The sequence below is a fragment of the Cryptotermes secundus genome, unplaced genomic scaffold (genome assembly GCF_002891405.2).
Source record: "Cryptotermes secundus unplaced genomic scaffold, Csec_1.0 scaffold5, whole genome shotgun sequence".
Taxonomy (NCBI): Eukaryota; Metazoa; Arthropoda; class Insecta; order Blattodea; family Kalotermitidae; genus Cryptotermes; species Cryptotermes secundus.
This window is the reverse complement of record NW_019724742.1, coordinates 6,000,810-6,018,671: the sequence shown is the minus strand read 5'-3', so window position 1 is coordinate 6,018,671 and position 17,862 is coordinate 6,000,810. Positions and strand designations below refer to the sequence as shown.

The window sequence follows — 17,862 nt, the reverse complement described above, 5'->3', positions numbered from 1 at the left end:
TGAACGCCAAGTGAAAATTTTGGCACGACCGTCACGAAGTTGTCTTACATTAATAAAATTTAACCTTAACAGAAATCTACACATGCTTAACTTCAGTATCCGACATTAATGAAATTGGCTTAGGTCAGTGCCACCTCACAACTTCGCTCGTCGGACATACAGGAAATTAAACAGAACTCTTGTTTTGGTTGGTCTCCAAGATCGAGAAACTCTGATACGCATGGTGGCCTTCCTTCGCTAGCGAAGTTCACTACGGTGTGGCTGTAACGAACAAGACGCCTGTTCGCAAGCGTTTTGAAGAAATTCTCGCAGCTTTAAGAATGTGATAAAGGATTCCCAAAAAGTCGGTGTCCCGAATTCAGCGCACTGTCCCTCGGACTGCCGCTGCTGCCACCTGGATGGCGGCGTGTTAATCTCATTCCCACATAATCCATTAACGCTCATCACGTTCACAACGCCAAGGAAAGTTCAAGACCCCCGAGTGGAATTCCATCACCACGCACCCTTTGAATTTAAATCGGTATAACTGTTAGAACGATTTATCGCTCTTAACGTGACCTGAGACTTAAATCGCAGGAAGTGCGTGACATGGTCTCCCCACAATTCCCCGTGAGGTACCTCCGCTTCTGGGATCGCGTTATCAGTATTCAGAACTGCTGCGCTCCAGCTGTAAACTGTGTACTCCACGTTAGAGCTCTTAAACTGAGGTTACATCGATTCTTGAGCATTATAACGAAGGTGTTTAACAATCGAGTTGAAATGCCGTTTGTCGCGACTGCTGAATGTGTGAGGATTTGAGAGAAGTCGTGTCTAATTATCCCGGTGTTAGTCTGCGCACTGTAAAAGAAATGGCGATTGCGATGAACAGGATTCGAATGCCGCTACACCGACATGATAAAGGGAGTTGTGGGATCTAAATACCAAGAAACGCAACGAAGAGATAAGACCACGAAAATATTCCTAAGTTTTTAAGCGAATAATTTGTTTTGATTTCGAATGAAGATTTATCAGTGAAGGCGAGAAAGAAGAGTTAAATGCAACGCAAAGCTGATATTCTGGCGTCAGAGAGGGTTCACTGTTACACAGTGCCTCATGCTGCAACACTGCTGAATGGGAGGGCAAGTAGTGATTAGTGAATTGAAAAGGATTTGAGGGAACCGGTCGTTGCTGAATTTGACGTGTAAACTGGGCAAGGAAAATATCCAAAACATCAATCATGTCGGCCGTCTCTAGGCCGAGAGTTGAACCACGGACCTTTGGAATACGAAGCTAAGCACTCGACTGACTGTCTCTCGTATTTTACCTCGAATTAACTGGGCGCGAGATGTATGTTGTCTTCTGTTCGGAACGCAGTTCTCTCGCAGCTGCAAGAAGTGACGAGGTGCACCGGTCTAGCGGTCACCCTGTGGCCACTTATTCGGGACGTTCTTGGTTCGAATCTCAGTCCGGACGTCACTAACCTGACTGAGACTTTCGGTGAATATCCTGGCGTTTGTATAGCAACTGTCTCTCGCTGCCACTCACATCACACCCAAGCGACATGTGACGTCATAATGTGGCAATGCTGGCGCAAAGTGCACACTGAGAACGGCGAGACAACCGAAAGCGTGTCCTCAACCCAAAAGCAAGTTATTAGTTTTATGGGAAAAGAAACGGCAGGAACTGTCGGCTGTTCGTTATGTCAGGGCACGGAATAAAGACAGGGGCGACGATTCGTAAATTTCTGGGGACATGTCAGAAAATGTGACTGCCCAAATTAAGAGTGTAGCGGGTGAAGCCGTTGCTATGCAACGACCGCGATGTAAGGCGGTCACCCCCGGCAATTATCGGGATTATACCTTTAACCAGGCGACAACTTCCTTCAAATCCTTTACGATTCGTCACTCGCCTATTATCCGATCTCTTAACTCCATAAAATGTAGCATGACGGTTAGGATAAACAGACTAAAATTATGACTGTGGAGAACATCTGACATGTACAGTCTGTGACGCAACTGGGTAGCTCGCTTGTTGAATGCTTTACTTATTTTTTGATCCTGAAGATGTAGACGGCGTGTTTCACCGAAACTCTTGGCATCACAGGCCAGAAGCCAACGCTGCTGCTAGCACCCAGTTGTTTCCATGCAACTGACGACATAACAATTCATATCCTTCACTTAACTTAAAGTCGTCAGGTGATTAAGCGATGTTAAACAGACACTTCGTCTCACTCATGTTCCAAGAGACAGTGGCGGTGGGCACTGGAAAAAGTGAGGCGAAGTTGTGCAGCGTTCCGGTGTGCTGGGGCGGCTCCTGCTTCCTATTCGATTCAGAGCTCTGTCGGAGATCGGCCACCCTAACTGAGCATTACCCTGGTTTTTTACTCAGTCCTTACAAGTAAACGTTGAAGGATAGTACCGTAAATTAGGACATGACAATTTCCTATCTAGTTCTCTTGAACATGAGATTCTCATGAGAAAACAAAGATTGCTATCTCCACAGATGTGACGCCGTGTAATCCAGTAGAAGCTCACCAACATTTAGCGGCCTAGTAGTAAGTCAAGCAAGCAACCAGAAATGCCCTGAAGATGGAGGCACTATGTTTCTCCGAAACGTCAATTAATATCTACCAGGTTACGCGGTCTCACTACTTTCCATTTCCAGCCCATTACTGATGAGTCTTCTTATCATTCGACAGCAGAGATCTGAGTTATTGAGGGCGTCTACAGTTAAAGCTATCCCTGTAACAGGCCATGGAGGCCCATAGGCCTGTCAGACGTCGAGGCTCCCACATTTTCTACACAATCGGCTCACAGATGGCGATGAAGTTGTCAGCCTTACGCGCCAGCCGCCCTTTACCCGCAGGAATATTCCTGGTACTCATTTCTGTCAGAGGCTGAGTCGACTCCAGGGCCGTAGTGCGGCCGGAAGGATTAGGTCAACTGGAAAATCTAATGACGTCATCGGGAATCGAACCCTCGACTTTCCGGCTTAGGCGACACTCGCTGCAAGCAATGCCCCTGCCCAGAATCAAACCCACCTCTTTCGATCGCGTACTGATCTTACTGAGTCATCTCAACATCGGTTGAACTTGTATCCGCATTTTGGTATCATTACTGTTCAACAATACCCACTCCAGGTGTAGTAGTTCCTGCCAGAACTCGGCGGTTGGAGGCCAGCTTCTCACCTCGCAACCTTGGGTTCGGTCCCTGGCGAATTGGAACCGGAGTGCAAATCTCTCAGTTTTGTCCAGTTTTTCACTGTACCATCTGCCACCTCCCCCCAGAGATGCGGGCGGCATTGTCGCATCCTCAGTAGCCAAGTTGTTGACTCCAGCCTGACCACACAGCAGTTTCCTAAATGCGCATGGCAACACGGGAGTGAAGGGGCAAACGACAAGTGAAACTCTGAACACGCCTCACCTGCTGTACATTGTGTCATTCGTCGGCTGGTCGTCGCGTGACTGTCTTCAATTGACGCCCGACATGAGACGGGAGGCGGCCGTCACTGCTCTGCTGATCGGAGCCCTCTTATCAGGTGAGGACGTCACGCAGTGTATGCTGTGATACCTGGGTACCAGAGGTTCAGGGGAAAACATCCAGTACATAGTTAATGTTTCTGGACATTATCCATCGTCCTGCTTTTGTCTAAAACACATTATTGTTTTTATTTAAAAACGTTTCGGAGACTGGATTCTGGCTCCGTCTTCAGGTGGAACCTACTCAGCTGAACACAATCGATAGAGCTGGTCCCTATCTCCGGACACATGCAGGGCCCAACTGAGTATGTTTCCCCTGAAGACGGAGACAGAATCCAGTCTCCGAAACGGTGTGTTTGAAATAATAAACAGGATAATGGACAATGTCCAGAAACACAATTATTGCATTAATATATCATCTTAGTTTGGAAGTTAGTTCATCTGAAATGCTGGTAGCCACCTTACAGAATACATGGTATCACGGCACGTAAATTAGTTTTCACCACTATAAAAATCTAACATCTCAAAAAGTTTATCTTTCCTCCAACAGCCAGTAAAGCTAAAATGTCGTACGGAAACTGCACCCACCGCTTTGATCTAAGTACTACTAACGAACACCATGGGGCAGAGAGGCCTTGTTGAGGAGCTATTAGCTGCTCAGCTTGTTGTGGAACCAGCAGTTTCATTACCGTATGCATAAAACCCCGCCACTATTTCCCGCGAGAGCCAGCTGCATCCACGTCACATATTGCCATCATGTTTTAGATGCATTTAATATTATCTTCCCATTTAAGCCTAGGTTTCCAAAGCTCTTTCTCTCCTCCAGGTTTCCGTACCAAACCTCTTGCGATATTTTCTTCCTTCCCACGTGTGCTACAAGCTCAGTCCATCTCATCCTCTAAGATTTGTTCATCCTAACAATACAAATTGCGGAACTCCCCACTATGCACTTTTGTCCCTTCTCCCGTCAGTTCCTTTTTTCGGGGCCCAATATCCCCACAGCGCCGTGTTCTCACCGTCGGTCTATGTCCTCCCACATTAGCAGAAACATGCACAACTACAGTTTGCTTCTTTTAAACTTTCCGTTCTTAGACGGCAGACGCGAAGGCGAAAATCTTCTACGAATTTACCAGTTCAATATTCACTAATCATCCTATCACTGGACAGTGAACAGCCTGCACTAACGAAAGTGTAGATAGCAAATAATCCGCGACATGTGATTTTCACGGCTGTTACCTTGCAGAGTACGGTCTCTTGGTAGGGGGTGCCGTATAATATGGTGTAAGTTAACGGAAAACGCGAAAACTTCCTCTGCAGGAGTCCCACAGACTCGCCATTTCCGATACATGCCCTCAAATTGCGTCACGATGGTGAGGCAGCATGAGGCAGCTAGGTGCAGCAATGCAGCCCGAATATCGTCTGAATAATACTTAAGACTTCAGTTCCTACCTCACAAAAAACATCGCGTCTCCTTTACAAAGACCAGTTGATTGATGTTTAGAAAGGCAATAGCTTTTAATTCTGGAAATCATAAGAAATACATAAATGTAGGAAAATGGAGAGTTTATTTAACATTAAAGCGGGTGGTACTTATAATGACCACTGTGCTAAGAACAGAGGCACGCGGTAGCGTAGTTGGTTAAGGCACTATGCTACGAGCCGGAAAGTTGCGGGTTCGATTCCCGATGACGTCACTGGATGTTTCAATTTACCTAATCCCTCCAGCCTTCCTGTAGACAGATCATATATTTGGTTGATAGACCGCCTCTGTGGTTTAGTGGCCAAGAGTTCCTGGCTACAGATCCAGAGGTCCCGGGTTCGATTCCTGGCGCTACCAGATTTTTTCTGAGATGTAGTGGTTTTGGAACGGGGTCCACTCAGCCTCGTGAGGATAATTGAGGGGCTATTTCAAGGAAATGGCGGCTCTGGTCTAGAAAACCGAAATTAACGGCCGTGGGGATTCGTAGCGCTGACCACGCAACACCCTCTATCCGCTAAAGTTGGCACTAACTTCGCCGACAAGCTGCGGCCCCTCGGTCGGTATAGTTCGCTTGAGGACTACAGGACAAGGAGAGTTACAGATATTTAACGGTGCTGATTTAAGTGCATAGCTTATTTACATACGAAAGAAATGAGAGAATGTGCCGTAAGTTAGGATGGAGATGGGGCCAGAGTCGTGGCCTATTTAAAGATATGATTTCCGTTGCTTGCGGGAGCATATATAACAACGTGTTTGCTTCCACTCAACAACAGTAACGGCTTCTTCACATGACAGCTCAGAACGCAGCAGGAAGCGTGCGCTTATGAAGTCACGCTCCCGACCAGAGCGACGTGTGTACCGCGGGAGTACGTGCCGGCATGTGCTCGGCACCCCTCGCCTGCACATGCACCACACTTCTGTCGGAATATCGTTAACAATCTGTTCTACAATCATTTTCCCATGTATAGCGACTGGCTGCCTGATGGACGACCGAGAGGTTGGGATTCAAGTTCCAGTTGAGTAAAATTTTTCTCTTCTCCATGTCGTCCAGACCTATTCTGGGGCCCACCCATTCTCCTATCCAATGGGTACCGGGGGCTCTTTACCAGGAATAAAGCAGGCGGGGAGTGAAGCTGACCACTCACCTCCATCTAGTACCGAGGGCAAGAAAACATGGATCTATACGTCATTATGGAGTACTGCTTAATTACTTAAGTACAGGGGTCAACTTTACCTTTCTCCCCTGTACTAGTACCTGGTCACACAGGTTTTCATACTGGCTCTGTGCTGTTGACTTGTGTCTGAGAGGCATCCGGCTCGAAGCTCCTCGACTGGGACACTGAATATCCTCAGTCCCTCCTAGAAAATGCCAGAACAGTTTCTTCCCATATACTTTGCACTTCATCGTTCGTTTGCCACTCTACAATTCGCAGCGATTTGGCCTGAACTATTTACAGAGTCGTTAGAAAGTGCCAGGACAAACAAAGGAAGGAGACGAAGCATTTCTGAAGGTGCCGGTGTTCGAGCGCAGGACACTGTCACTCCTCTCGTTAACTGTACGAAATCTTAGTTTTTGAGAAGCTAACAGTGCTTTAGCTAGTCGAAAAGTTTCTAGAAATCCATGGACCCCAAAGGATTATCATCGATTTCACAAGGCCTAAATTGGTCTCTGTCCTGAGCCAGTTGAATTCAATCCACGCCCCTATCTTCTTACTTTAAAGTCCTTTTCAATATTGTCATCCCATTTATGCCAGGCCTTCCCAGTGATCTCTTCCCTTCAGGTTTTCCTACCCAAACTTTGTAAGCACTCTGCTTATCTCCCATCACTCTTACGAATTCTTGCTGCAAAATTTCCAGGTTCGGAATAACTCTGAAAGCACAGTAGCACGCAATGTGTTGCAGGTTGTCTGGCTCAGCGGTCAATTTCGCAGGCGCTGTTTTTGGGCAACGTGACAAATGCGACGCGGGACGACTGCGTCTGGCGCCGCGGGGGCGGCAGGGACGCATGCCCAGATCCAGACGTACGTTTCTACTTCTACTCGAGGCAAGTATAAACGTCAAGTCATTGTTGCGGCGCGCTCGCAACGAACAGCTTCACTACAGCGACTAGCATCTCTGCCATGTCTCAACTGTTACATGTGGGAAGTCCCATTAAATTTGTCGACACACTCGAGCATAAACATGCAGCACCTATATGCTTTACTGCGGAGACGTGTGGGAGAGTGGAAGCACAGCCCCACCACTCTTCATCTCGGAAACAGATTGAGGTGAGTTGCCAGCTTCACGCCTCGGCTGCTTTACCCCCATGGAAATAGTCGCCGTTACCCACTGTACAAGAGGCTGGGTGGGGCCCGGACGCTGTTTAGAAGGGAACAAATCTCTTGCTCCTGCTGAAGACATAAACGCGTTTCCTCCATAGTCACTGAGGTATCCCAGCTCACACAGTTAAATATAGAAAGTATAAAAAAGATTTTTAATGAATCTTTAGGCATCATCTTCATTAAGTGATGTTAGAATTCTCGGCATAGTGAGACATGTTAAGAGAATTCGCAACATTTCCTTTGCGATTTTGTATACTGCATAGCTATGAAGCAAAATTCCCCGACACCTTTTCTTATAGAGCCCAGTACCAGGAAGTGTCATATTTCGTATCGCTTGGGCAAAAAGCTATCCCTGTAACAGGCCGTGGTGGCCCATAGGGTTGTGAGACGTCGAGGCTCCCATATTTTCTAGGCAATCTGTTCATAGATGGCGGTGAGGCCATCAGCCTTACGGGCTGGCCTGCCGTCCTTTACCCGCAGGAAGATTCCTGGCACTCATTTCTGTGAGAGGAAACACAGAACAGTTGGGGTGGCCATGACGCTTGCAACTTGCCGGTTATGAGGCGCTCATAATGGAGCACTTAGCGGTTTCCTCATATCCACAAGTCAGCCATCTCCTGCGTCCCATCCGCCTCTGAATAGTTTTTGTGGTTGAAACACTGTCTCTACATATCCTAAAAGCCTTAGAGAATCACACTCGACTTTATTGAGTCTTGTGTAAATATGATTTGCCATTCATCTGAGATCAGCCGTACTACACTCGCGTCAGGGACAGAATGTATACATGGACGATGTGAGCTATAGTGGACCGCGTGCTCCCCTGGCAACCCCTCTCCCCTCCGAAACACAGAATGCGCAGCAGAGTCGGATGGAGGGCAAACAACAACATAAGTGACAAGTGGTGAAGTGGGGAAGACACGCAACGGGAGGCAGATGGGTAGAGGGACAATGTGTTTACATTCTTTCCGTGACACAACATGTACTGATTTCAAAGTTACTTAAGCAGAAGCAAGATAAAACTCAAACAGTTGTGTACGGCTGGTTTCGGCTTTTCTCCCAAGAGCAGTGTTCAGACCTGGTACCCGGATTACATTGTTTCTTTCTGTTTCAGCGCGGAGCCGGCCATTAGGAAGACGGTGAACTTGGCGGCACGTGACTGGCTAAGGACCAATGGCTGGAATAGTGACCATGACACTGTCGTGCTCATCCACGGGTACGGTGGGAAGGACGGCTCTTTCCCCATGGTCATTCTGCGGGACGGTAGGATATGGGAACGTCTTCATGTTCCCCTTCTTCTTCCACTCTCTGGGCACTAATGTCGCTTACACCTGCAACAGACTTCCCCAACGTGTTTCTTCTCAACAGGTTTACAACCCACAACCAAATTCCTAACCTGTACGTGGTTCACTCTATAATTATGCGCCTTATCATCATTATTACGGATACTTAATTGTTCTCACATCTCTTTGATTTTTTCTTTCAGTCTGTTCTTGTGTATCTTGCCACACACCATTTTCTTTCTTCTTTCGCGCTGTCCACATCTGCGTTCATTGCAGCAAATAGAAGAATGACAGGCTTGTATACGGCGTCAACGCTGTGTTCTTTCCTTTCCCAGTGTTTCTATTTATAGCACCTGTGACGTGGTTACAATTTGCGGGCAAAGAGAACGATCTTGTCGAAATAACCCAGTAGGTTAACGCTTCGTATCGGAGAATTTGCGAAAAGAAAAAACTGCACATCTTTTGATAAATTTAGTAAATAATCGTGCGTCGCCAGCGTGCATATTGTTGCTGCCCACTGAACAGAACTAGTAGTATTGTGAGACAAGTTCTTGTTCTAACTGAAATTTCGATTTATGTCTCCTAACGAACAGGAAACTTATACACTTACGTCAATACATTTAGCGATCAGAAGCTCGGACATGCCAAGAGTAAACAGATTCCGAGTATAAAGCAAACAGGTCCAGGATATCCAGTTTACTGCAGTATATTCCTAAACGTACGTCTACAGAGACCGGAAATAGGTTAGGTACTGTCACGTGTTTCCGTGACTAGAGACGGGATTCGGATTCGTAACGGGTTTATTGGATCTACACTAGTCGTAACTACACTTAATTACGTATGGCACTACTGCGGGTTTACACAATTCGCTGGAAGTCGCCATCCCAGTTCCTTGCACACAGCGCGAACGTCTGCCCATTTCCTTAACATTTGGAGCGCACCTGTCGCAATTTGTTCGTACCGGAAATCGTGACGATCAGAGGAAAACTGGTCCACATGCTTTTGGTGACGTGGTCGAGTACTTAAACCCATAACTGTAGGGATGGCTGCTGTGGCTCATTTCGTCTGCTTGAGGAATCGCCATGTAAACACATCGGTTTGGAACTTGCATTAACACACGTTGCTCTGTTCATGTTGTTCACATCAGCGCTTCTCTTAATGCTCTGTTGTGCCAAATAAATCACGTAAAACAGTTGGGAAATGGTAATATCCCGCAAGATATAAACCACGTTTCGGAAATAGTCTCTGCTTCCATCTTCAAGTGATTATCAACACTTAACGTCAACAGCGTACCTGTCCAACGGCACATACAACGTCTTCACCGTCGACTGGGGCCCCCTCTGCCGGCCACCCTGCTATGCTGCAGCCGTGCACAACATGAAACCGGTGGCACGATGTCTCTCTCAGCTGTTCACATTCCTGAGGAGCAGTGGAGTACAGCTGCATAGAACGACATGCGTTGGCCACAGTCTAGGGGCGCACGTGTGTGGCCTGGTGTCGCTGACACTGCTCTTCAGAATGCATAGGATCATAGGTACGTGTAGTACAGATGTGTGGACTGGTGCTTCTCACACTGTGCTTCAGAATGCACAGGATCATTGGTATGTGTGTACAGATGTGTGGGCTGGTGTCGCTCACACTGCCCTTCAGAATGCACAGGATCATAGGTACATGTAGTACAGATGTGTGGTCTAGTGTCGCTCACACTGTGCTTCAGAATGCACAGGATCATTGGTATGTGTCATACAGATGCGTGGGCTAGTGTCGCTCACGCTGCTCTTCAGAATGCACAGGATCATAGGTATGTGTAGTACAGATATGTGGACTGGTGTCGCTCACACTGCCCTTCAGAATGCACAGGATCACAGGTACATGCTGTACCGATGTTTGGACTGGTGTCGCTCACACTGCCCTTCAGAATGCACAGGATCATAGGTACGTGTAGTACAGATGTGTGGACTGGTGTTGCTCACAATGCGCTTCAGAATGCACATAGGTACGTGCTGTACAGATGCATGGGCTGGTGTCGCTCACACTGCCCATGCACAGGATCATAGGTACATGTTGTACAGATGTGTGGGCTGGTGTCTCTCAGTCAGCTGTTCAGGTGCATACATAAACTATAGGAGGTGAGCGCAGTAGGTTTCCTTCAAACACTGGTAGCTATGAAGCTTCATGACGCAAAGGGAGGGAGGACTGTAATCTTGATAGTCACGCTCTCTAAACCTGAAATTTGTTAGAAGAATCTTCTAATCATCAGGTATGCCCTTATTCTGAGTAAGGTTCTCCGTCATTTTCCTCACTTCATGCAGAGAAATGGCAAGAATGGTAGAAACGTCGTGATATCACCTTAATTCAGTCTAAAGCCGCTTCTTCACTCATTTTCTTCCCTGTGTTATGCACTAAGCATTTTTCCATCAGAGGCTACATTCTCTGAGCAACTGACAGCTACCTTGAATAGGAGTATTATTTTATTATTATAAATTTGCCTCAGGCTGTACGAGATTCAAATTTTCAAGGCAGCTGATAGTCATAATGTGGTGTTCCGTTTATCATATCTTGTAGCCTGGTAGGTGGGTGCAGTCATACTGTTTATTGTTTATTGTATTATTTATAATATTGTTTATTATATACAGAATAGGATTAGCATATAATTTTGAAATCATAAAATGCAGATTCATTAGTACTATATCTGTAGCAGTGACTTGCATGCATGCCAATTCTGCAGACACAAATGTCAGACCCACTCATCTCTCTACCCATTTGATTAAAATCATGTTATTCTTACCTGAATTTTTAGGTCTGGATCCGGCGCGCCCGCTTATAAGGGGCCCCAACAGACTGAGGAATGTGGACGCTAATGTGGTGCAGGTGATCCACACAAATGCGGGGGTGTTCGGCGAGGATGGCCCCATGGGAGTCATCGACTTCTGTGTGAACGGGGGCAGAGAGCAGCCCTCCTGCAAGAACAAGACCCGTACGTAACTGGCGACTAGCAACAAACGTTCACACTTTCTCTTGGCAACGCATCACAGAGGCAATGTCTGTCTCTCGTCTTCATTCTTGGTCTGACAGAGCACAGGATGGGTTTCCATTAAATAGACCACTGAAGTAATTTTATTCCTAGCAACTGATACATTCGCCCTTACTGGACATGAACCACCTTCGGCTTGTCATGCACGCACTAGTAAAATGTCCTTGTGCTTAATTATGCACCATGTCATTAATCCATGCAGAAGACTAAAACTATTGCTTCATGTTTTCTTAACGAAGCCTATAGGTGTAAAGTGAATGTTCAGCTTCAGGCCCCAACCACTTTACAACCAAGAAATGTCGAAATGACATCTCAAATTAGACCACAACCGTGTGGTCCTGTAGGCAGATACTGCCGTTTCGGGAGGAACACGCATCCACTTCCAGGGTTCATGCCAGAGGAGCGTGTTCCTCCGAAACATCAATATCCGTCTACAAGACTAGACGGTGTCACACCCAGTAAGATCAGAGTCTTGACATTCATAGCCGTGGAAACCTGAAAACTTATAAAAGTAATAGATATTAATAACAGCCTATGTTGATACATGAGGCAGATATTCGAATGGAAATCATGTGCATCTTTTGCTGTGACTCTTCCATTCTACAAATAACATGTCTCAACAAATTTTAGTGGAAGCCTCCAATATAAAAATTCACTATGACTTGTTCGGCGATTCTTGATTTGGGGCATATGGTCACACAGGCAGACATGGGAAAGTTACTTGGCAAAATTCTGCAACCTTTCGTCAGAACGTGCTAAAATTTAACAAATTAGATTTTCTTTTCCTGCCAAGCAGGGGGAGTATTGGGCAGACAAAAACAATTGCACTTACTGCAATTATTATGTTTCTGGACATTTCCAGCGTCCTGTTTTTATTTAAGACACAACGTTTTGGAGACATGATTCTGTCTCCGTCTTCAGGTGGAACCCACTCACTTGGGCCAAATCAATAGAGCTGTCCACCACACCGCACAAAAAAGTGAGCAGACAGTAGACTAACAGGAATGGCAGGCCAATTTGTGCATTTCACCACAATTGTACATCTCGCAGGCATAACTGTGAACACTGTTGCAAAAGGGGCATAACTGCACAGTTCGTTACATACAGGTGATGAAATGGAGAAATGTACCTTTTAAAATACTTACTTTCATTATTTTAATCTCAGGAATTTGTCTAGAGACAGGTTAAGGAAGACGTCATTTCAGTGAGGTTTTAATGCTTCTTCCATGTAATTAGGTTGGCCATCCACACTAGCGTCCACAGTCACGTCTTTACTAGCCGTTGCTTGCTGGCAGCTCTCAGTGGCAGATGTTCCCTTTCCTCTGGGTTTTTGATCTGTCCCAGGCCTGAGTTAGAAGCTTCTAAAAGCAAAAGCTTACAACAACTGAACCACAGCAGTCATCTCACTAATTCAGCAACCAACTTACTCCGTTCCCATCAACTCATCTCCACTGACTCTCTCCACTAAGTGTCCTGCTTATAATAACATCTCGGTAATACCATCCTTCTGTTGCAGTTCAACTGTTGCGTTCGCGTCTGTTGGGATACCCAAGTGATCGCTACTCAGCCACTGTCCAGCAACGGCTCTTGTATAACTACTTATCTATATACCAAAATATCCTCATAAGTCTGTGCTTGGGTGATTAGACTGAGATCAAGATTTTACACAGATATGTTCTGTTTCAACAAAAATGTCAAGTTACCGCCTTTGCCTGGCAAGAAGTTTAATCGTACAAGAATAAACTGGCAACTGAAAAGCATGCTGAACCCAAATGGAGCAGCTGTGGCCCCAGTACACCAACAAATTCTATGTTTCAGACGCGGCGCTCTGCAGCCATGTGACAGCCGTGTGCTACATGGCGGAGAGCATCAACACCGAGACTGCTCGCGTCGCTGAAACCTGCAGCACTAGACGTTGTCCCAGTGGTTCCCGCCGCCGTCCAGGTGCATACTATTGGATTGGTGGACCTGTTATTATGGGCCAGCATACCCCAGACAGGTATGAGAAATATTAACTACATTTATACATATTTCGGTCCAGTCCTACAAATCTTCTGTCATTAACATTATGAAGCGAGTGTCTTTTCTTTCAGAGTGCCTAAAAATCGTTAAACTACTCAGACGAAAGTTGGACGCCCCTTCCATGAAGCCAGGCCAACAGACAACTGTACTACTAGTAGAACCAACGAGGCTTCAACCTACGAACATTACCAGATCACAGCAGACACTGGAAACGCTCTCAACGCTCTCAACTGTCTCTCTCACACACACACACATAGTGAAACTGCTGTTAACGAATTAGATCAAACCTCTTAAGTTCAAGGAATCACAGCATCATACTGGCAGTAGTGTTAAAGCTGAACATGGTATTCTTACCTTTTACAGTGCTGCTGGAATTTTCTGTGTGGCTAACATGGATGAGCCATATTGCCCTGGAACACGCAGTGCCTCTGGAGACATCAGATGCTGCAAAAATTCAACATAAACAATAGAGTTGGAGATTTCAGGACAGAATAAATGATACAAACTCCGTCCTAAGTGCAAACAATATATATTTATATGTCTTTGATCTTGTTCTTTCTACACTACATGTTTCGGCCTCTATCGGCCATCATCAGGTGTATACTCTTAACGTCGCTGCCACACTGAACCCAGTCTAAAACTTAACATTTAAAAACACAATGTCACATTCTTCGTATTATCAACATCTACATCGTTGATATGTGTCTGGTATGTAGATTATGTTTCACACGTCGCACCCGATATTCTTGTAGTAGCACTCTAAAAATCTTTAGTTATGATGTTTTTAAAACCTTTTAAAATTTTCTACAAATATAATATTCAGGACAGAAGTTGTGACATTACAATGGGTTTTTAAGCAGATAAAACAGTCTGCCACTTCTCACACTCAAGAACAGTACAACTATTGTAGCATTCTTATTTTAAGTAAATTCAGAAATGGATACAGAATGCTGTAACTTTATCTGCAGTTTCATACCTGGGCGACATCAGAATATTTTCTGTGGTGGGCAGTAAGAAAACTTATTCATTATTAATTAGGCAATTATGTGGCTGAATATGCAACTATATCTCCGACATTAAGCTAAAAACATATCCCGGGTCTGGTCAAGTGGGATTTGTGGTGGAAAAAGTGGCGCTGGGGCAGGTTTTCTCAGAGTACTTCGGTTTCCCCTGCCAATCTTCATTCCACCAATTGCTCCACAATCACCTTCACCTATCATCTGGGGCTGGTACAATAGGCCAGAAGTGGCTGCAGTATAAGGGACTTAGTCGCACCCCACTAGGAATAAAAAAAAGCTAGAAACATAGACCAAGAATGTTTGAGAAGAGGTTGCTCAGGAAAATCATTGGGCTGGAGAGGAGAGAACTGATTACAAGGATGGAGCTTTGTAACTGTCCCCCCCTACACATTATCAGGATCAATTCAATGAGGATAAAGGGGACGAAGCATGTAGCATGTGTACACAATTCATAATAGAGAATCCTGAAGGGATGACACCACTCAGAAGACCTACGTATATGTATAGATGGAAGAATAATAATAAAATGGATATCAAACAGATATGTTACGAGCAAACTGGATTCATCTGGTTTGGGATAGGGATGAATGGCTGGGTCTTGTGAGAATGGAAATCAAGTTCCAGATTTAACAACAGGAGGAGAGTTTCTTAGGTTACTAGAAAAGTATTTTGCTAAAGCACTCTGCTTCATGAAGTCACACTCTCCAATCAGTCTCTTCACCTCTTCCATATTTTCATTTTATTTCTTGAGATTAAAGTACAGCAGCGGCATGGTGCATGCTGAAAAATTCTACATAAAGCATTAATAAAAAATTGTTTTTCTATAAGATTCTATGAGAAATGGGGGTTACATCTTTAAGCCGTTATTTGAAAATTTAACACAGCAACGGACTCTTGTAATTAGTGCAGAGGGAATAACAGTATACTGACACAGGAAAGGCACCTAACTGAACAGATCTAACATTATATAATTAATTTATACTAACAGTAAAATTGTGTTTATTTACTGATGCCATCAGTAGCTCAGACAATACAGTGCCAATTTTAGTATAACAGTTGTAACATACAAGCAGTGTAACTGGCAGATTCTCAAGAAGGGCTCAGCTCCGTGGCACTAATTTTAACATACAAAAGCACAATATTTATTAACCTTCATTCTGCTAGAGTCTAGCAGGATGAGGGCACGAACATCAAGTACGTCTGTGAGGAACATGCAACAGAGCATAGTCGTGTGAATTTTGAAGGCTGCTTTGATAAGACATTCTTGCTCCTACCTTTACCATCTACATTTCTACACATCTTCATGCACAACATTCATATATTTTAGAGGCACTCAGGAACATGTCATTTCTAAAGAATTCTCATAGTGGTATATATTACTCAGGATTACCGATTCTCTGGACAATGATGATCGTCCAGTATTGTCAAGAATACAACCTTTCAGAAACTGGATGTGTCCATCCTCAGGTGAAAGGGTGGAAGGAACCTAATCTGTTTTATCTGAAACAGCTGGTCTCAGTCACTGAAAATGGTACCTACAATGAAAACAAAAGAGAAGGACATCCTGGTTAGACTCATTTCATAACACTGCCTGGTTCTTCATACCGCAGTAATATGGACAATATAAACTGAAAATGTGGACGTTCTGGTTGAGAAGGGGTATGCAGAATAGTTCACATCTTATGCACCTGTCTTTCTTGCCTTAGTAAAGCTCAGCAGAAAAAACAAATTAGCTCTGTGGGCCTCAAGAAAAATTCAAAAGAGCTTTTGCAGCAACTAGTGATCAGTGCCAACAGTACTGAAAGAATATTTCATCCCTGGGAGGAAATCATGGAATCACATGTCATATCAGTAAAACTGAATATCAACTGTACTGACAGCAGATCAGAAAAATGAGCTTTCTAACAAAATATGTAGACTTGCCGAAATTTGCGCACTTTTAACAATGTGGTAACATACAGCAAAGGAAATGACCCTAACAATTATTTCAATCCTTTAAAACACAGAAGTAATTATTACGTCCTATCTATCTGTCTCTATCTATCCATGGCTCTGCAGCCCTCTGTTGGGCCTTGGTTGCCTTTCAGTTTCTTACTCCTGTTTGCACAGTCAGTAGAACTGCTTGGATGGGGGATCAGCCCATTGCAAGGCCTCTACCTATACACACACACACACACACACAACAAGATAAACACAGAACAAACGCACACAGACACCCATGCCTTGAGTTGGATTCAAACCCACGCACCCAGTGTTCAAGTAGGCAAAGCCTGTTCATGCCTTAGGCTGCGCAGCAACTGTGATCAGCAACTGTACGATCCTGCCTGCTTTAACAGCAATAATTCCGCATTTTACTCACATGATATGTTTATATATTTCTATGGTTCTGACATTATAGAAAAAATACTTGCTGTCCTTTATAATGGAGATACAGTGTGTTCTCTGTAAGGTAAGAGCGCAACTTCTAAACACTACAGATGAATTTAACTTTCAAGAGCATCACAAAATTCTGAATGAGGTTCCCTGCGTTTACTCTCAGTGCCACCCAACAAGTGCCAAGACACATTTAATAAATAGGCTACTTTCTCTCACTTGCTTTATGGGGCCTCTATCATCATTTACTGCTGCATTATGTGAAGATTCTGTACTGTGGTCATATCGAGTTAATTAGACTTCAAGATCATATTCAGAAAAGGAACGTTTCCCATGTTTCTGGCATAAAAACAACTGATTCTGATATGCACTGAACCCAAGAACTTTAGTAGCAAAATGCCATTTGTATATAAACAATCAACTACTGTGGGACTGTGACGTCGGCTCCTGTCCGTGGTCTGTGTGCGCACTTCTCCCCTCTACTTTCTCTACTGTCCCCTTCTCTCCTTCCCCTTCCGAGCCGACTTAGCGGCCTAACATCTGGAGCTCTAGGCTCTTGGTTTTCCAACCGTCGATGGAGTAGGTTGTTCTCGTTTCGGACCACCGGTCGAGGTCATCCTCGACCGTCTAAATTAATTTCTCTACATAGTATTCTATCTGAGAACAGCGAACTCTGCAATCATTCTCATACAGGTATTTACATTATGTTTGTATTCTTTCTTTATTAATATATTATATTTATTCTTTGTTAACATTTGATTTGGTTATTTCTGTTTGGGTATTTCCGCCTTGCTGATTTCTTTGTCCTCCCCTGCTCGCCCTGTCCTGTGATCACGTGAACCTATACGCAACCTGGAGTATCCTCTGTAGGGTACC

The 17,862-nt window shown here is 44.7% G+C and overlaps 2 protein-coding genes across 6 annotated transcripts in view; one reads left to right on the top strand and one right to left on the bottom strand.

The window, feature by feature from the left end:
* The first annotated feature begins 3,407 nt into the window (after positions 1–3,407).
* LOC111862727 (phospholipase A1 VesT1.02) lies at positions 3,408–14,057 on the top strand. Its single transcript, XM_033750768.1, has 7 exons — positions 3,408–3,516; positions 6,840–6,981; positions 8,370–8,518; positions 9,827–10,072; positions 11,339–11,515; positions 13,391–13,571; positions 13,958–14,057. Exons 1-7 carry the CDS (start codon positions 3,465–3,467, stop codon positions 14,055–14,057), a joined length of 1,047 nt encoding a protein of 348 aa, XP_033606659.1. The 5' UTR covers positions 3,408–3,464.
* Positions 13,589–17,862, bottom strand: part of LOC111862658 (phospholipase A1 member A) — a 46,841-nt gene continuing 42,567 nt past the window's right edge. For 4 of the 5 annotated variants that reach the window (XR_002842467.2, XR_002842466.2, XR_002842470.2 and 1 more), the window contains one exon: positions 14,825–16,148. The gene's annotated coding sequence lies outside the window, so the exon portion shown is untranslated. Of the gene's footprint in view, positions 14,039–14,824; positions 16,149–17,862 lie in introns of those variants that run through there. The other variant, XR_004512820.1, reaches the window with a different exon arrangement.